Source organism: Hyperolius riggenbachi, chromosome 8 (assembly GCF_040937935.1).
Source record: "Hyperolius riggenbachi isolate aHypRig1 chromosome 8, aHypRig1.pri, whole genome shotgun sequence".
NCBI lineage: Eukaryota > Metazoa > Chordata > Amphibia > Anura > Hyperoliidae > Hyperolius > Hyperolius riggenbachi.
Window position 1 is genome coordinate 178294748 of NC_090653.1, and position 21098 is coordinate 178315845.

Consider the following 21098-nt stretch of genomic DNA (forward strand, 5'->3'; position numbering starts at 1 on the left):
ATGTGTTGCAGCCATCAGGCGGAACTCTTCTTTGTGCTACAATACAAATATGCACATCTAAAGGGATGCAGGGATTCCCGCAAAATTCTCTGCTGTTCTGTTTTGATACACTGAACGACCCACCGGCATCCCTATCACATCCAATCACCGTGAGAAGCAGGTTGTGTGGCTCTCCCTATTGGCTGCCTGGCTCTCCCCAAAGGCTGTCTGTCAAGTTAGCGCACAGAGACAGCAGGGGGAGAGCAGGTTATCGGCTGCTGTGGGCTGAAGAGAATTACTGAACGCTTTTGGCCGGTAAATGAAGTGTGAAAATCTTTGTGAATTGACATTTCTTGCCATTTCCCGAGGTAATGACCGCAAGTCGGTCATTTACCTCACTAGTTGGGAACTGTGATTTTCTGTGCGGTAACCGGTTTAGTGAATTGGAACTTGGAAAGGTGACTGGTAAAATCAGCTGTTTTGAGCATTACCGAATGCGGTAATGCTTTGTGAATAAAGCCCAAAGTAGCAAAGTGCTGTAGGAAGAGGCAACTATGATAGCAAAAACACATGGATAAGGCAAGCACTAAGGTGCAATACTATACCCAGGCAGGAGTAGCAGGAGAGTGATTGGGTGTGGAGAGGAGGAGGGAACCTCAGCGGACGGCTTCACCGGTATCACGGCAGTCACGCCACTTTGTCAAGAGATATGGGGGAAGCTTATGCACCTTATGCATGTGTTTTTGCTACCATAGTTGCATCTTCCTACAGCACTTTGCCACTTTGCCTTTTTGCACAGTATATGATATGTAATGTTCATATGGTTATGTACTGATTCTCATGCACCTTATATTCACTAAATGGTCTTTTTAACTACACTCTTTTCTGATCAATACTATTGAACCTGAGTTCTACACCTGATAAGCGCCCACTCATGAGCATCTGAGGTTATAGTTTATGCAATATTATAATTTATTCCATGGAGTAGCATTGATTTTGAGCAATGTATTATGCATAAATGATATAATATATGAATGTTTTTATATTTCTACTTAATAGTGTGTTATCATACATAATAAAATTGTTATCCTTCAGATATTTAGTGTGTGGTGCTGCCTCTTGGCCATGCAGTGTGTCTGTGGCTGTCTGTGTCTGCTCTGCAGTTGATATGTTTTGCTCAAAAGTCATGTCCAATCACAGGCTGCTATCCACAACTATTTGCTTATACATATGTAGATTCAGTGATCCAGGATGCAATATGCACCATAGATAATGCCGCTATATCACATTAGGGTAAACATAGTTCAGCCATATTTTGCCTATGGGTCCTTAAGTGTCACAATAAGTACAGTCCTGATGCAACATAAAAGGAAAAGGTCACCAAAGGTATCTTCAAGTAGTTCATCTACCTGCGTAGGGGCAGCTGCAAAGTCCAGCTGTCCATACTGACAAGGGGCACATACACTGCAGATCCATGCGCAGCCTGAGCAATTGAACTTGAATAGAACTATCAATAATATCCACAGTGATCACATCGCTCAGTTTGAGTGCATCATCATGAAAGAAAGAGGACAACAAAGGGGACAAAGCCAATATATTAAAAGTAATTTACCCATAAGGAAATAAAATGGGGGTGGCGGGGTTCACATCTAAATCCCATATGTCTATCAGGTAATTGCCTAGTACAGTATATCTATTCACTCTTAAGAAAGGGAACAGGGTCCATCTCTCATAGGTGGCATGGTGACCTGACTTTTTGCTACTTATTTGATATATTTACCAGAATACTAGATAATTAATACTGTTATGCAATACATACTGTTATGTATTGATGATAAGTGGTACCGAAAGCCTCCTCCCCTCTATAGGTCAGATTTCACTAAAGTAAATTTCACGAGAACAATACAAACTTATGCTCCAGAAACTATTCACTCTCTCAATACATCACACATACAGTCCCTCAGTAACCCCTCTCTGTCCCCCTCAATGCCACTTTTACAGAACCTGTAAAATATAAAAAATAAAAAAAAACTTATACTTAACTTGGGAGGAGGAAGCCTCTGGAACCTAATGAGGCTTTCCTTGTTCTCCCCATGCCATCTCGTCCCAGCACTGGCACCCCCAAACAGCACAGAACAATAATATACACATTTGCGCACTAGAGGCTCTCTGCTCGGGCTCAGGCAGAAACAGCCGAGCCCGATCGGATCCACTATACTGTGCAGACACAGACGGTTCGTGCCTGCACAGTACAGCGGACTCAATTGGGCTTGACTATGTTCATTTGGGGTTAAGGGAAAGCAGCCTGCACAGGACCAGTGACAAACACCAACAAGCGGACTTTCAGGGGAGCCAGCGATGGATCCCTTCTGCTTAGGAGGATGGGGGAAAGCCTCTCTATTATCCAGAGGCTTCCCCCTCCTGAGGTAAATACCCTCCAGGAGCCCTTTTTATCTTCAGGTTTACTTTAAATGGCAGAATAAATACAGTCTCAACAATCCCTTATTACAATAATTCCACTGAACAATCAAATAACCATACATACACCCTTAACTAACTGCAAACCTAAAAAGAGAGGGATATGGAGGCTGACATTTATTTTCGTTTAAACAAAGCAGATTGCCCAACTATCTTGCTAATCACTCTGCCTCTAATACTTTTAGCTATAGACCCTGAACAAGCATGCTGTTCAAATGCTTCTGGCTGAAGTCTGACTGTATTAGTCATATGTTTGTTTCAGGTGTGTGATTTAGGCACTACTGCAGCCAAAGAGGTCAGGAGAACTGCCATGCAACTGGAATTGCTTAAAATGATATAAATATGGCAACCTCCATATCCCACTCACTTCAGCTGTCCTTTAATATTCAATGAATACACTTCTTCAAGCATCATATAAATTGGTTTATGCAAAATAATCTTAGCCAATCTGAAAGAAATTGTAGCTCTATACAAGCCTAAAATTATAGGCAAATTTTGATTTTAAAGGGAACCTTAGGTGTGATGAATATGGAGGCTGCTATCTTCATTCTCTAATAACCAATGCCAGTTGCCTGGTTGTCATGGTGATGTCTCTAATACTTTAAGTCACTGGACCAGAATCAGAATGCAGATCAGATGCTTTGATTCTGGTCTGACTCCACTGGCTGCATGTGTGTTGCAGGTATGTGACTCAAAAACAACAGAAACTTAAACCTCAGCATTAACAGCCAGGCAATTGGCATTGTTTATATGGGAATGAAGATTGCAGCCACCAAATTCCTTTCACTTCTAGTTCCTGTTAACATCATGTAAAGCTCATAAGGCATTCAGTGGTATTTTAAATGTTGGTTACCTGGCAGGGTATCAACAGAAACGAGATCAGGTTGTGCACCATGAATGGCTCCTTCTGCACCATATTTCTGGAACTCAATGATATCAGGATATGAGCTGGCTCCATAGTCTGCAGTAACAACTGGAGAAAATCTTTGTTCAGGTGAAGGAGATGCCATTTGGTTTGGTGGTGGGCTAGCAACTGGCAGATGTAACATGCTAGGCTTTCTTGGAATAGGTGGTGGAACTTTTACTTTCTTTTTATCCAAATAATTCAGATTTTGTAGGGATATTTTATCTTGATATTGTTTCCCTTTAAAATAGTCATCCTCATCAGCACTGCTCTGTGAGAAGCTTCTGCTGCCTGACTGGTGTGATTGGAAATAATTTTCAGATGGTGGAGAGGAGTCGAAGGATGGAGGTGTCTCAATACGAGTTTCATAGTCATAACTCTTCTTGTGCCGGATAGTTCCAAGTACCATGTATGCATCTTGGGGGGATGCTTGGTCTCGAATATATTTTCCAGGAGAAGTGGGTGACATCACAGGGGATTCTGGTGTGACTGAAGATGTTCTATAAAAATGGCTGTTTGGTCTTCGTGACATTGGAGGCTTTTCCGCAACTGGAGGTTTTGTCTTTTTTTCTGGCAAAGGAAATGCCTCATCAGTGAGTTCATCAAGGTGCTCTGCAATATCAAAGTTATCTTCTGTTTCAGATTTGCTCACTGATCTCAGACGGATAGATCGGAGATCTGACTGAGTGACCATTGGCATTATTGGCTGCACAGGGCTTGTCTTTTGATTTTGATTTTTATTCGTAAAAGTGGAATCTGAATGGTTTCTGTTGGTTCTCAATTTACTCTTTGAATATTTTCTTGCACCAGTGAGATCGATATGTGTGGGTGGAGTGAGTGGTAAATCCATTGACTGACGATCATTAGAATTTCTATCAATGGGTGACACAGCTGGAAGTGAGGATTTTCTTTCAGGCACTATAGGTCTTACCTTGTGACTTTGATAAGGAGAGTGCCCTAGAATCAATGATGTTGGAACTGTAGTTGGAGTTTCTGACTGGCTTGAGTAACCACTGGATGGGGACATAAAAGTGGGATGTTTCCCAGGTGAAGACATCTTTGAGTCTGCCTCTATAGAAACTTGGGATGGAGTTGTGGCTCTTGAATTTGACAGAGAGGTTAGTGATTCAAAACTTCCCTGTATTATTTTGGGCTCTCTCACAGTGGTATTCGTTGCTGAACTGGGGCCTGATATTGTCCTATGGAAATCATTGGATTTGTAATCATTAGCGTTCCAGTTCTGAGTAAAAAGCATGCTTTTTGATGATGGTAAAGTGACATTACCCTGCATTGAAGTCTGAACATAACTATGTCCTTGACTATCAAATGCAATACAGAGGCTTTTAGGTCTTTGATCCTTTGGCATAGTGGTTACTGGCTTCAATTTCTGAGTGGATGTATCTTTAATAAGAGAGACACTGCGTGCAGGAGGTGAAGGCTTTTTCTTTGGCTTTCTCAGAGAGATACTGCGAGATCTTCTGCGTTCCTGCTTGTCTTGGTCAGTTATGACAGACACATTCTCTGTACTTGTGCTCTCCTCAGAGCTTCCACTAGGGTAGTTTAGAGCATAATCCCCACTTCCTCTCCTTTTATCTGTATAGACAATATCCACTGATGACAGGGATCCTGATTCTGTAGGCATCGACAGTGATCTTTCTCGGAATATGCATTCATTGGGAGATGCTAGTATTGCTGAAGAATTGTTCAGATAATTTGTTCCTGGCTGACTAGAACAGGAAACAACTTTGTACCTTTCTTCTTTTGTTTGATCAATACCATGCCCTGGTAGAGTTGCACTTGAACAAATGTTACCTCCACTGCCCCTTCCCATATTGTCTTTTCTTATCTTGAAAGAACCTCCACCTCTACAAATTAATGGTGATGCCATGGGTATAACAGAGATTTTTGTTGACTCTGTAACAGGTATCTGCTGGCATTTTACTGGACTAGAAGGAGTCATGTAGTTGTATGAATTCCCTTGCTTGCTAGATGTTCCAGAGTCATTGGCCCCAATGCATGGGGGCTGAGAAAATATCATACTTGTAATGTCCATACTATTTGATGGCTGTAATATATGGCCAATATCACTGAACGTCTTTTTTAATGGCAACTGCTGAGGATGAGGTGTTGCAGCTCTCCCTCCAGGATGTCTCCCATGGGAGGATTCTGTTTTAGCAGGAGGAGAATCAGGGGGTTCTGGGGGTTGTTCACGGTTTGTCATGCCATTGACATTTCCTGAAATAAAGAAATAAATGGAAAGCTTTAATATTAATAAATGCCATTCTACATTAAAAAAATCACCCTACACGAGATCTTCTTTATGACTCACACATATAGGCATAGCAATGTTAAAAATTAATATGAACATCTTCACACAAACACCCAGAACATTTTTGAGATGTAAGCATGCTATCTGTGGAGTATAAACCACCTACATTTGTGTCACATACATCACCTGTCCTGTTTCTTCAGCCAGTAGAATTATTTGCACCTCATTGTTCAAGTAATAACCACCAATCAAATGTATATCTTGTACCCTAACTGATATCTACACAAATCCCTGACTTTTACTAAACCCAGCCAAGTTGGTAAGGTTTGTTCTCACTCTGCAGTCAGATATTTCAGATGACAATGGTTTAGCCAGAAACAGAAGAGACATTAAAGAGATATGGGGGGCGGTGCTGGAAGTCAAGAGAGGCACACGCATGTAAGAGAGCTCCAGCTCTGAGACCAACTACACAGCATCCTGCAGAGAGAATTTCACCCACCTAGCTCAGCTGCAGAAAGTCTGCTGATGGCAACGAACCCCGCGGCCATGAATTCGAGGCAGACAGCTAACAAACTAAAGTAGTTCATCTGCGTGCAAGGCCAAGATGACACCCACAAGGCTGAAAGGGGTGCGATTACTGTACCGATTCCAGACAAACAGCTTCAGAGGGTGAGCAATATCTACCCCCGAGATCCACAAGTAAGCAGGGGCATTTGAGTAGAGCCAGAGAGGGGGAACGAGGACAGCAGAAGCTGCAGGATACTGAGCCCGGGGCGCGTAGGCCGTCTTCCTCTACTAGGCCCAAGATGGCTGGGACTGAGTGGGATGCAGATTCTGCCCCAGATAGCGATGGTGAGGAGGGCCGTGAGCAGGACAGTGCTACAGATGAGGCAGAGCCCACACTGAAACAAGTTGCTGATCAGTTATTAGGTGCCATTACACTCTTGAGATCAGACCTCACAGGAAAACTGGAAGAAGTGAAAATAGATATAGGACCTTCAGAATATCAGATCAAAGGTTACAGAAACAGAATGCAGAATTTCAGATCTGGAAGATATAGCTAACCCATTGCCTGGCAGCTATGCCACGCTGACTAAAAAGGTGGAATTCTGATGGCAGAAAGCTGATGATTTGGAAAACAGATCACATTGAAATAACATAAGAATCCTGGGATTACCTGAGCGGACTGAGGGAAGAGACCCCTCAGCTTTCATAGAGGACTGGCTGGTCAAAGAAATTTGACGGGAGAATTTCTTACAAGCTTATGCTGTAGAGCAGATTTACCGGGTCCCGGCATCGCCATTGCCACCGGGGGCTCCCCCCGTCCCTTCTTGGCTCGTCTTCTTAATTGTAAAGATTGAGATAACATATTGAACTGGCCAGGAAAAGCAAACCATACAGTTTGAAAATGTAGCATTGAGTATCTTCCCTGATTTCTCAGTGGAATTACAAAAGATTTGAGCATACTTTGAGGCCAAGAGACAGTTGAAGGCAAAATAATTTAAATACTCCATGGCTTATCCTGCCCGCTTACGAGTCGTTGATGGTAATAAGGTACTGTTTTTCTCTACTCCACAAGAGGCATCAGACTGGCTGGCCACTAAGGGCCCTTTGCAAAGACTGGAACAGTTGCGAGGTTTGTGCTGTCTTACTAACCGGATGGTCTATCTGCACTGCTGGGATTTTGTTTCTGTTTGGGTGGCCGCACAACCACGAGATGGTTGGATTTACTACATGCTGATTTTTAATTTATGCTAGTTCATTAGAAACTCTGCATTCATCTTAAAAAACATGTGTATTTGTCTGCTGGAGGACTAAGCGGAATTGATATTGCCTTGGATCTTATCCTATGGGCAATTTCCCCTAAATGTTTTGCTGCAGGCATCTGCAAATAGTATTGGTTACTAGTATCCCTCATATTGAGGTTTTTTTATGTTGTTAAGCATGTTGGGTTAACACTGTGGGCCTACAAGAGTATTGCAATATTAGACAGTGGTGCTCGTCCTGACCTTGTGATTACGGCATAGCCGTGATTCACAATCATTTTTTCACTATCCGACATCGTGATTGAAATTCCGTGATCGTGCTGCGATCACGGTTTCAATCACGGATTCGGCCATTGTTAAGCGGATTCGGTGACTGGGGGAAATTACGTCCCTGGGCCAATCAGAGGCCCCCACCGTAGGCCCTAGCCAACCAATCATAGGAGTGGAGCTCTGCCCTCCCCTCCTGTATATAAAGCGGCGGCCATCTTGAGAGTGCTGTCCTTGCTAGACTGTGGCACTGAGAGCATCTCCAGGCCATTTGTTGCAAAGCAAGGGCTTTTTTGGTTAAACAAAACCAGCTTTTTAACTCATGTGATTGCTCTCTTATTGTATTTGATACCTGTATTTAGCTAGGCAGACAGTAATTTACTGAAGTTGTAGTCAGTGTAGTCATGACAGACAGTGTACTGTGCTGTGCAGTTTAGTGCAGGGCTGCAGGCAGGAAGGTTCACTGATTTTAGTGCTCTATTACTGTATTTAATACTTGTATATTTAGCTAGCCAGCCAGTGGTGATCTACTTAAGCTAGTTGTAGTCACTCAGTGAAGTCAGTGGCATTGTACTGTGCCAGCGTGCAGGGCCGGGCCGAGGCATAGGCTGGAGAGGCTCCAGCCTCAGGGCGCAGTGTAGGAGGGGGCGCACAATTCATTCAGCTGTCATTCCTAATTGTGTTTGAAGCAGAAAGAAATAAGAAAAGGGGATACATAGCAGTGACTGCAAGCCAGATAACTAGATATTAAGGTGTTGGGGAGGTTGTGGGCCCTGTGGCACCTCTTAGTCTAATAGCAATCAGTGTGTGATGGCTAGGGTGGGAGGGATCGAGGGGCGCACTTTGATGTCTCAGCCTTGGGTGCTGGAGGACCTTGTCCCGGTTCTGCCAGCGTGCAGTTACTTTGCTGTGCGTAGTGCAGGCAGGCAGGAGGTGTTCACTCATTCTACTGCTCTATTCCTGTATTAAGTATTTGTGCCCTCTGCACACTGTTTTTTTTTCTTTTATGTCTGTTTAAAAATAAATAAATAAAGCTAACCAGCCAGTGATCTACTGAAGTTACTTGTAGTCACTCAGTGTAGTCAGTGACATTGTAGTGTGCCAGCGTGCAGTTACTTTGCTGCGTATAGTGCAGACCGGCAGGTGTTCACTCATTTTACTGCTCTATTACTGTATTGAGTATTTGCGCCGTCTGCACATTTTTTGTTTTATTGTTGTTTTCTGTCTGTTTAAAAAAAAATAAAGCTAACTAGCCAGTGATCTACTGAAGATATATGTAGAGTGACCAGATTTTTGTAGGCTCAACCTGGGACGGGGGGATTTGGGGGGGGGCGCCGCATCGAAAAATAGGGGGGCGCGCCGCGCCGAAAAATGTGGTGTCTGCAGCGCGTGTGAAAAATGGGCGTGACCATGACATTCTATGGGCGGAGCTAACGTAATGATGCAACAGCAAGGCATAAGAAAGCAGTGTTAATGCCGTGTTGTGGTCAAACGTGGATTCACATAATAGGTGTGCAGAAACTGTGTGATGCTATTTAATAGTATGCCATAACCCCAAAGCAGCAAACACAGCCAACTATGACCATTAAATAATAAATGCAGCAACAGTTACCCCAGACACCACAAAATAAACGCAATGGGCAACATTTCAGCACAAAATAAACGCATTGTGGGCAACATTTCAGCACAAAATAAACGCACTGCGGGCAAACATGTCAGTACAAAATAAACGCACTGCGGGCAAACATGTCAGTACAAGATAAACGCACTGCGGGCAAACATGTCAGTACAAGATAAACGCACTGCGGGCAAACATGTCAGTACAAGATAAATGCACTGCGGGCATACATGTCAGTACAAGATAAACGCACTGCGGGCAAACATGTCAGTACAAGATAAACGCACTGCGGGCAAACATGTCAGTACAAGATAAATGCACTGCGGGCAAACATGTCAGTACAAGATAAATGCACTGCGGGCATACATGTCAGTACAAGATAAATGCACTGCGGGCATACATGTCAGTACAAGATAAACGCACTGCGGGCAAACATGTCAGTACAAGATAAATGCACTGCGGGCAAACATGTCAGTACAAGATAAACGCACTGCGGGCAAACATGTCAGTACAAGATAAACGCACTGCGGGCAAACATGTCAGTACAAGATAAACGCAATGGGGGCAAACATGTCAGTACAAGATAAACGCACTGCGGGCAAACATGTCAGTACAAGATAAACGCAAAGGGGGCAAACATGTCAGTACAGGATAAACGCACTGCGGGCAAACATGTCAGTACAAGATAAACGCAATGGGGGCAAACATGTCAGTACAAGATAAACGCACTGCGGGCAAACATGTCAGTACAAGATAAACGCAATGGGGGCAAACATGTCAGTACAAGATAAACGCACTGCGGGCAAACATGTCAGTACAAGATAAACGCACTGCGGGCAAAAACTTCACCTGCAAGAAAAAGCATTTACTCACCTGGCAGAAGACGTCCCCTCACGCAGCCGGCCTCTTGTGCCTCTGGTGTGTGCAGCTCCCCCTGGCCTGGACTATCTTCAATCTCCCGCTCAGCCTCTCACAGGCAGAGCAGGGCTACGGCAAGATGGCGTCCGGAGGCGGAGCCCTGTACTGGAGACAAATAGTCTCCAGTATAGGGCTCCGCCTCCGGACGCCATCTTCCCGTAGCCCTGCTCTGCTTGCGCCTGCCGGAGGAGGACAATGCAGGCTGGAGTGGGGCTGCGGGGAATGAACTAGCGCAGCATCTAGTAGACGCTGCGGCTAGTTCACTGTACGGTGGCCAGAGTCCCGAGGCCGGGACGTCCCGCTGCTAAAAGCGGGACGTTTCCCGGGACCTCATGCAGCCTGGGACAGCGCCCCCCGAAGGCGGGACGCGTCCCAGGTAAAGCGGGACGTATGGTCACCGTATTATATGTAGTCTCTCAGTGTAGTCAGTGACATTGCAATATGCCAGCGTGCAGTTACTTTGCTCCGCGTAGTGCAGGCAGGCAGGTGTTCACTTATTTTACTGCTCTATTACTGTATTGAGTATTTGCGTCATCTGCGCATTTTTTGTTTTATTGTTATTCTCGGTCTGTTTAAAAAAAAAATTAAAGCTAACCAGCCAGTGATCTACTAAAGTTACTTGTAGTCACTCAGTGTAGTCAGTGACATTGTAGTGTGCCAGCGTGCAGTTACTTTGCTGCGTATAGTGCAGACCGGCAGGTGTTCACTCATTTTACTGCTCTATTACTGTATTGAGTATTTGCGCCGTCTGCACATTTTTTGTTCTATTTTTCTTTTCTGTCTGTTTAAAAAAAAAAACAAGAAATAAAGCCCTCTGTTATAGTCTATCTGTCCCCAAACACATATTATTGGCAGTAAAAAGCAGCACACTTTCCACCTTCAAATATTGTGCATAAAGAATGTCTGCCAGGGGCCGCAGCAGGAGAGGGAGTGCTATTGCCGCCGCCGCGTCTGGGAATAGTTCACCACCAGGGAGAGGGCCAGGGAGAGGGCGTTCAGCTGTAGGGGATGCAGCAGAGAGGCGTCCATCAGCAGCACAGCAGACACTGTTGGCAACCATGTTCAGCAACTTGGGTCGCCGTGTGGTCATTCAGGAAAGGCAGGTAGAGCCGGTGGTGGAGATGATGGTGGTGGAGCTTGTTCCCAGACCTCCACTGTGAGCAGAACCCAATATGGAATTTTTTCCATGTGTCCACCCTGGATGTAAGCTATGCAGTGTGTAACTCCTGCAAAAAAACCTTGAGCCGTGGATGCAACGCGGCCAAAATGGGTACCTTATTCCTCCTGGCCCACCTAAAGAGCCATCACTGTAATGATTTTGCAGAGTTTAAGAAGCTGAAGGACCAGGAAGGGCGTGGTCAGAGCAGGAGACCCACCGCGCAGCATTCAGGAGCATCAGCAGCAGTAGCAGCAGCAGAATCATCCCTCCCTCATGGATGTCAAGCCGCCGCAGCAGCACGAAAACGCACTTCTCCCTCCGGTGCTCCCTTGGCAGCTCATGTCACAGACATTGAGGCTGGTGAGGCAGTCCTCATTGACCTCCTCTGCTCCTTCCTCAGCTTCCCCTGCAGGACATCGGAAGACCCTGCTGAGTGACAGCTTTCAAGGTTTGACCAAGCCTCTTCCACCTGGTCACAGGCGCATCCAGAAGTTGAACGGCTTGTCACAGGCGCATCCAGAAGTTGAACGGCTTGTTGGCCTGGGTCATGTGTTCACAGCTCCTTCCATACTCCCTGGTGCAGTGATATGCACATGCTGCTCTAGTTTGGGATCCCAGAGTGGTGGATCCCCAGCTGCCACTACTTTGCAAGGACGGCAATCCCAGTTCTGCACGAGTTTGTGGTGGGAAACGTGGCCCGTTTGCTCGACCACGTCATGGGCGAGCGGGACCATATCACCACGGACTTATGGAGCAGCCAATTTGGGACAGGCCTCTACCTGTCCATTACCACGCACTGGGTGACAGTGGTGGAAGGGGGTAAAAGCAGCAGCTGCTGGAACAGCAGCAGGCCAGCTGGTGGTGCTACCACGGGGGATCAGGACGAATGCAGCACGTTCCTCTGATCCCATTCCCTCCACGCCCCGCAAGCAAGCCAGCCTCAGCAGCAGCGCAAAACATCGCCACTGCCAAGAGCTGCGGAAATGAGTCAGCCTGGGAAAGGAGAAACTGACGGCCACCCACATCCTGGCCGACTTCAGGGAGAAGGTGCAGAGATGGGTGATGCCCAGAGGTCTCAAAGTCGGTTAAGTGGCATCCGATAATGGGTCCAACCTTGTGGCTGCAGTGCAGAGGGGGCACCCTGCTTAGCTCACGTCCTCAATTTGGTGGTGCAGTGCTTCTTGCACACCTACCTGGGGATGGACCAGCAGGTCGAGGGCCTGCCATCACACCGCCTAATCATAGATGTCCCAACTCATTGGAACTCGACCCTGGCGATGTTGAAGCAGCTGTGGCAGCACAGGATGGCTCTTTGCAGGTACATTTGTGAGGAAAACGTCTACGACTACGGCTCCACCAACCTGAAGGTGATCTCTGCAGTTCAGTGGACACACATGCAGCAAGTGTGCCTGGTCTTGGCTCCCTTCCTGCAGGGAAATAAGATGGTGAGCCGGGCATGGGCATCCATCTGTGAGTGGGTGCCCCTGGTTTGCCTGCTGGGCAGGGCGAAGGTAAGTTCCTGGCCTCTGCTGTCAATGACAGGGGGACATGAAATGGCTTGTAATTTTAATTATGCCTGCCTTTCCAATGCAAGTTAGAACCTAGTACTCCTAATTGGCCTGGTTCATTTAATTTTTTGCTGTGGTGCCACCCGTCATGTCCCATGGCTTCATATGCTGCTGCTGTTGACACACGCTGCTCCTCCTGCTGCGGCATTTTCCCTACTGCAGTCTGTGTTCCCACTGCCGGGGTCAACGGAAGCTTACATTTTTTGGGCAGAATTATCATGCTGCGGTACCACCAGTGAGGTGCCATGGTCTTCTGTGCTGCCGCTGACTGCTTAGTCCTCCTCCTCCTCCTTCTGCTTCCACTAATGATATATTGTTTAATGTTTACTACTAAAGTCTGTGTACCCACCGCCAGGGTCCACGGATGGTTAACATTTTTGGGCACAATTAACATGCTGTGGTGCCACCAGTGAGGTGCCATGCCCTTCTGTGCTGCTGCTGAGTGCTTAGTCCTCCTCCTCCTGCTTCCACTGATGATGTATTTTTTACTACTAAAGTCTGTGTACCCACGACAAGGTCCACAAATGGTTACATTTTTTAGACACAATTATTGTGCTGTGATGCCACCAGTGAGGTGCCATAGTCTTCTGTGCTGCCACAGAGTGCTGCTTAGTCCTCCTGCTGCTGCCTCCGATGTTGTCTATAAAGAGGAGCTGTTAGGTATAAGGTCTCAGAGAAAATAAACACATATATCAGTAGCTAAAGATTGGCTGTACTTACATTACATATGCATTTCACTGTCCACGTTTGGATTTCACAGAATTTTTATATAGTATATGCAGAGAATGATGCTCCTGACAGCTCATGGCAGGCTCCATGTTTGTGAAGCCAAATGTGTCGTCATGTCCTGCCTGCTTCTGATCACAGAACAGCTCGTACAGAATAACACAGTGTGCAGTGAATATTAATGAGCCATGTGGCTAGGAACAATAGCGGACTCCTGCAGAGTAACTCTTCCCGGAGATTTATCTGTGCTGTGAGTTTAGAAGCTGCTGAAACTTGATCCCGTCTTCTGCTTAGCAGCCGAGGGGAGGGCCCCAGAATGCTTTGCAGTATGGAATGCGGCTTGCGTCCTCATTAGGAGCTTAGCTTTGGTGATAAGCACACATTAAATGTAAGAGAGATTTTTATCTTTAGTAATGTCTTTTTGGCTTCTGTCTAAACTGTTTAACACAGGAGAATAGAGGTTTAAATTAGCTTCTGCAGCCTGACAGTTACTCTTTAACGACAGCAGTCTGTGTTCTCACTGACGGTCCACGAACAACTCTGCTTCCATGTCATTCAATGCTATAGCTGCAAAAAAAAAAAAAATTACAAAAACCTCTCTGGGTGTTTTTGTGGTGTCGTCCACTCATCCGCCACCAGTGGTACCACCGCCAAGTGCCATAGGGACTCATCACCTGCCTGCATGGTTGCAGTTTGCTAGGGACTCTGTGATTGCTTAAAGTGTATGTATATGAATAAAACCAGTTATATTACCAATTAATAGCCGCATGGAAAGTGTTAATTTAACTTTAAAATCGATTTTCGCAAAAACTAAAAGTTATTTTTGATTATTTTTTTTGCTTTAAGTTGTAGCCTCTTCTCACTTTTATAATCCATGCATTTTTTTGTGATTGTAGCATGTATGGGGGCTTTTCTATTAATGTTAAAGTCTAAAGTCTTGGGCAGCACGGTGGCGTAGTGGTTAGCGCTTTCGCTTTGCAGCGCTGGGTCCCTGGTTCAAATCCCAGCCATGTCAACATCTGCAAGGAGTTTGTATGTTCTCCCCGTGTCTGTGTGGGTTTCCTCTGGGCACTCCGGTTTCCTCCCATATCCTGAAAACATACAATTACGTTAATTGGCTTCCCCCTAAATTGGTCCTAGACTACAACACATACACTACACGATACATACACATAGGACATATGACTATGGTAGGGACTAGATTGTGAGCTCCTCTGAGGGACAGTTAGTGACAAGACAATATATACTATGTACAGCGCTGCAGAAGATGTCGGTGCTATATAAATACTAAAAATAATAATAATAAATAAAATAATAATCGATGATCACGGCCATTCTAATGGTAATCACAGCTAAAATCTGCATTGAATTCGGAAGTCCGTTTCAAATCTGGATCACGATCATGGCATATCTGGATTTCGATATTGCTATGGTCGGATTTACTAGAATCCATGATCGGGGTATCTGAGTAGAGATGGGCCGAACCTCCGATTTTCGGTTTGTGAACCTAAAGCGAAAGTTCGGTTCATGCGAACTTTCGCGAACCGCAATAGACTTCAATGGAGAGGCGAACTTGGAAATGTAAATAAAATTATGGTGGCCAGAAAAATGATGGAAAAGATGTTTCAATCAGTCTAATACCTGGACAGAGACATGGTTGAGTGGGATAGATGTCAAAAGTCTCAATAAAAAACCTAGATTTGTCGCAAACCACTGTTTTAAGGTCAGAAATCACATTGAATGTTGAATTGCAGGCCTAACCTCCTCCCTTCCTCCCTCCTCCTCCTCCTTCGTAGGATCTTGTCTTCCAGGGATTTGTAGGATGTCAAAAGCACGCTCACATACATTGGCCAGGAATCGAACACAGGTCAACTGCTTGGAGGGCAGCTATGCTCACCACTATACCACAAACACTACAGGCTGAAGCCAGCCTAGCTGGCCTGGGAAGGATGAAAAGCTAGGTGGCCATGCAACTATTTCTGCTAACCTAAAGCTTACTTGTGTCTTAGAACACATTGGCTTAAGACTTTACCAAATCCAATGCTCTAATATGGGGAAGCTTCTCTGTTTGCTTTTTTTTTTTTAACCACATAACGACCACCTTCAGTCTAAACGACCGCAGTCAGCCCATCAGCGGCGGCTCGTTATGTGTTAGCTGGCCGGGGATTGCACGCTGGGATGCGCACGCATCCGCCGGCAATAGGCTCCACCCACCCATGACGTCATCCCGCCGGCGGGTTGTTAACCCCTCGATCACTGCATAGGAAGCGTATAATACGCTTTGTAATGTATACACCAGGGCAGGTTGCAGCCCCCCCACTATGCACCCAAGCACACTGATCCTGCCCCCCCTGCCCTCTGATCGCCCACGGCACCCCTCAGACCCCCCCCGTCGACACTCCAGACCCCTGTTTGCACCCAATCACCCCCCTAATCACCCATCAATCACTCCCTGTCACTATCTGTCAGCGCTATTTTATAGATTAGGTCCTAAACTGCCCCCTGGGGGCTCCTGATCACCCCCCACACTCTCAGATCCCCCCCCATGTACTGTATACATCTATTCTCCCCTGTAAAATTACCCACTGATCACCTGTCAATCACCCATCAATCACCCCCTGTCACCACTTGTCACCCAACAGATCAGACCCTAACCTGCCCCTTGCGGGCATCTGATCACCCACCCACATGCTCAGATCGCCTGCAGACCCACCCTCAGATCACCTCCAAAGTGCATTGTTTACATCTGTTCTTCCCTTCCGCATTGCCACTATTGGACCTTTTTTGAGCTTGCACTCCTTGCCTGATGAGGCGGGTTATACCTGCGAAACGCGTTGCGGAGTGCCAAAATAAATTGTTATTTGCGATTTGAACAATCTCGATTGTCCATCATTTCAGGAGGTAAGTCCACCTGTACTCCTCCTTTTTAGTTGTTTTTAGATCATTTTAACCTGCCTGGCGCCTCTGTCCAAATTTGCACCTTGGGTGGAGGGGACTGTCCCCTTCTTTCTATCTACAGAGAGCGACTACTCGGTTTTTCTTTTTGTTTCAAGTGCATTCTCCCCTGTAAAATCACCCACTGATCACCTGTCAATCACCTGTCAATCACCCATCAATCACCCCGTCACTGCCACGCATCAGATCAGACCCTAACCTGCCCCATGCGGGCATCTGATCACCCACATGCTCAGATCGCCCGCAGACCCACCCTCAGATCACCTCCAAAGTGCATTGTTTACATCTGTTCTTCCCTCTAATCACCCACTGAACACCCATCAATCACCCATCAATCACCCTCTGTCACCACCTGTCACTGCATATCCACCAGATCAGACCCCTATCTGCCCTGTGGGCACCCAATCACCCACAAACACCCTCAGAACTTTTTTGGGGCTGGCCTTCTCCTTAACATGGGTTTAGTCAAAAAGAATGTATTGCGGTCTTATTGGTCTACGCACCCAATACATCAAATGCCCATGTTCTCTGCTGCCATGTCCAGGTCACGATTTGAGAACATCCTGCGTTTCCTGCACTTCAGTGCCAATACAACCTGTCATCTAAGAGGCCACCCTGCTTATGACCGGTTCCACAAAATTCGGCCTCTCATAGACCACCTGTCATCAAAATTTGCAGATGCTTATACCCCTGAACAGTCATTTTGAGGCAATTTGTTTCCAGACTACTCCTCACGGTTTTGGGCCCCTAAAATGCCAGGGCTGTATAGGAACCCCAAGTGACTCCATTTTAGAAAGAAGACACCCCAAGGTATTCCGTTAGGTGTATGATGAGTTCATAGAAGATTTTATTTTTTTGTCACAAGGTAGTGTAAAATGACACTTTGTGAAAAAAAAACAAACAATAAAAATAAATTTTTATCAACTTGTGACACAAAATAAAATCTTCTATGAACTCACCATACTCCTAACTGAATACCTTGGGGTGTCTTCTTTCTAAAATTGGGTCACTTGTGGGGTTCCTATACTGCCCTGGCATTTTAGGGGCCCTAAAGCGTGAGGAGTAGTTTAGAAACCAAATGTCGCAAAATGACCTGTGAAATCCTAAAGGTACTCATTGGACTTTGGGCCCCTAGTGCACCTAGGCTGCAAAAAAGTGTCACACATGTGGTATCGCCATATTCATGAGAAGTAGTATAATGTGTTTTGGGGTGTATTTTTACACATACTCATGCTGGGTGGGAGAAATCTCTCTGTAAACGGACAATTGTGTGTAAAAAAAAATCAAAAAAATCTAATTTACAGAGATATTTCTCCCACCCAGCATGGGTATGTGTAAAAATACACCCCAAAACACATTATACTACTTCTCCTGAGTACGGCGATACCACATGTGTGACCCCTTTTTGCAGCCTAGGTGCACTAAGGGGCCCAACGTCCTATGAGCACCTTTAGGCTTCACAGGGGTGCTTACAATTTAGCATCCCCCGAAATGCCAGGACAGTAAACACACCCCACAAATGACCCCATTTTGGAAGGTAGACACCCCAAAGTATTCAAAGAGGGGCATGGTGAGTCCGTGGCAGATTTCATTTTTTTTTTTGTCACAAGTTAGCAAATTGGTATATGTTATATGGTATAGCAGCATAGAGGGTGATATAGTTGCTGGGAACGCGTAGAATCACTTGCGTTCCCAGCCTGTCAGCGGCTGTCGCCGAACCCGGAAGTAGCCGCCGGCGGTGACAGGAGGATCGGAGCGAGGCTGCGAGGGCACCATACAGCTTCCGGGGGCTGAGGAATGCCCCAGGTGAGTAAAAATCTTTTTTTTTTTTTTTTTTTTACTTAAAGCGGAATATAACCCTGCATTTCAACTTTGCTCTAAAACATTATTTACAACATATTATATGCAACCAGCATTTTTTTTTACTAGACCAGCATTGGAAGGGTTACACACAGAGCTTTAAAGTTCCATGGAGAGAACTGCTGCCACATCCGAAGTTTAGATAGATACATTTAAGTAAACAAAATGTAACAAGTGTGGAATCTCTGACTGTGCAGGAGCTGGAGGACAGCCAAAAAGTGTGTAACATTCCTCACTTGTTACTGCAACGATCGGTGAAGCACAGAGAGGTCTGATTACCGGTGATCTGCAGTATCACGGGGAATACAGACGTATACCAGATTATAAGTGATCTGCAGTCTCACCGATAATCCAATATACTAGCTAACCTCTGTTCACCTGAGTAGAGGGTAGTGTTTTGGTGTAACAGTAACAAGCCTCAGCGCAGTCGGAAGTACTGCGCTGATTCCTTCCGCAGATCTGGACTCTCCAAGACGGGAGGAGTCAGACTGATAGTAGGAAGGTTAGTCTGAAAGTGACACTCAGGAGGAGATGCCACTGACAGGACGGGGAACCGCCTCCAATAGTGAGGTCGGTTCTCGAGGTCGGACAAGCCAGGTCGATACACACGGACAGACAAGGTACAAGATCAGGAGGCAAAAGCAGAGTCGAATTACAGGCAAGGTTTGGCAACAGGGTATCAGATATATCAAGGTACAAAATCAGGAGACAGAAGCAGGGTCTAGGACGAGCCGGGGTTCGGCAACAGAGTATCAGAGATATCGAGGTACAAGATCAGAGTTCAGGATAGTCGAGACAGGCAAAGGGTCATAACAGATAATCACAATCAAACTAGTACTTTAGCTATCAACAGAATCTAGCTAAGTGTAGGATTACAGCTCCAGCTGGTCCCGGCACACTTGCGGATCTGACTACGGATCTGAGTGCTCCCACGTATGTGATCGCACGCCAGACAAGGAACAAGTGAACAGCCAGCAGTATATATACTCAAGGACCTTTCCAGGACCTCCCTAATTGCTGGACCAATGAAAGTTGTGGAAAATGTCAGCTGACCAGCCTGGTCAGCTGACTACTTCTGGCTGTTATATAAGCTCTGTCTCTGTGCGCGCGCGTGTCACTCTGAATCCTGGTGGACTATCAGTCCCAGCCACACCAGAACTGTCTTGCAATGTATCTTGAGCACCACGTGTGGGGGCCGCTTCCAATGCGGATTCCGCCATTTTCAATGCGGATTCCGCCATTCCCAATGCGGATTCCGCCGCTCTGCCTAAGCGGCATGCGGCGGTTTTTCCGCGTTGTGACGCCCTGCTGGACGCGGAAACAGCCGCCTCACCTTGAGAGACGGCGGCTTTTCCGCGTTTCCTTACAGTACCCCCCCCCCCCCCGAGGAGTGGACTCCGGACAGCTCCTACCAGGTTTCTCGGGATGTAAGGCATGAAACTCCCTCCTTAAGTCGTCTGCATGCATGCGTGTCCCCGGTTCCCATTGCTTCTCCTCAATGCTGTACCCTTTCCAATGTACGAGGTACTGTACCGAGTTTTGTACCGTGCGTGAATCTAAAATCTTCTCCACCTCATATTCGGGTTGGGCATCTACCAACACAGGAGGAGGAGGAGTAGGACCCCCCTGGACTGCTGGTTTAAGAAGGGACACGTGGAAGGACCTTACCCCCCGCATGCTGGTGGGGAGATCAACGGTATAAGTAACATTGTTGATCTTCCTGGCTACCGGGAATGGACCCACAAACCTGGGACCTAGCTTGTCAGAAGGTTGTCTCAGGGTCAAGTGACGTGTGGACACCCAGACCAAGTCTCCAGGTTTGAACCTCCACTCCAATTACCGTCTTTTGTCAGCTTGACCCTTCTGACTCAAAAAAGCCTTTTCCAGGTTACTCTTTACTGTTCCCCAAAGGTCCTTAAGTGACCTTTGCCAGGTCTCCAGGGCTGGGAATGGAGTGGAGGCTACTGGCAATGGGGAAAATTTGGGTGATCTCCCCGTCACTACCTGAAAAGGAGAAAATCCGGAGGACGAGTTTTTTAAATTATTTTGCGCAAATTCTGCGAAGGGCAAGAATCTAACCCAATCGTCTTGCGCCTCAGCAACGTAACACCTCAAAAACTGTTCTAAGCACTGGTTTATCCTCTCCGTCTGGCCATTTGTCTGTGGATGGTAGCCTGATGAAAATGACAGCTTTATGCCTATGAGCTGGCAAAAAGCCTTCCAAAATCGTGAAACAAATTGGACTCCCCTGTCTGAGACTATGTTTTCAGGAATGCCGTGTAATCGGAAAATATGAGTTATGAATAACTCGGCCAATTCCTGAGCTGAGGGGAGTCCTTTCAATGGCACGAAATGGGCCATTTTGCTAAAACGGTCGACTACCACCCAAATGCCTGCCATGCCCTCAGATCTTGAAAGCTCCATGGTTCACTTGGGGTGGGCAAAGGCTGCAGGGTACCGATAGGTGCCAGCCGTGAGGGTTTACTCTTGGCACAAATCGCACATTCCCTCACGTACTCCTTGCAATCCGCTGCCAAGGACGGCCACCAGGCGCATCTGGCTACCAAATCCTGTGTTCTAGATGCCCCAGGATGTCCAGCATTCTTATGCGCATGGAACATCTCTAGAACC

General features: G+C 46.2%; 1 protein-coding gene across 2 annotated transcripts in view; it reads right to left on the reverse strand.

The window, feature by feature from the left end:
• NHSL2 (NHS like 2) overlaps positions 1–21098 on the reverse strand; it is a 593959-nt gene that overhangs the window by 49321 nt on the left and 523540 nt on the right. For both annotated transcript variants that reach the window (XM_068247787.1, XM_068247788.1), the window contains exon 6: positions 3311–5596. In XM_068247787.1, coding sequence (XP_068103888.1) covers positions 3311–5596 — 2286 coding nt within the window. The remainder of the gene's footprint in view (positions 1–3310; positions 5597–21098) is intronic.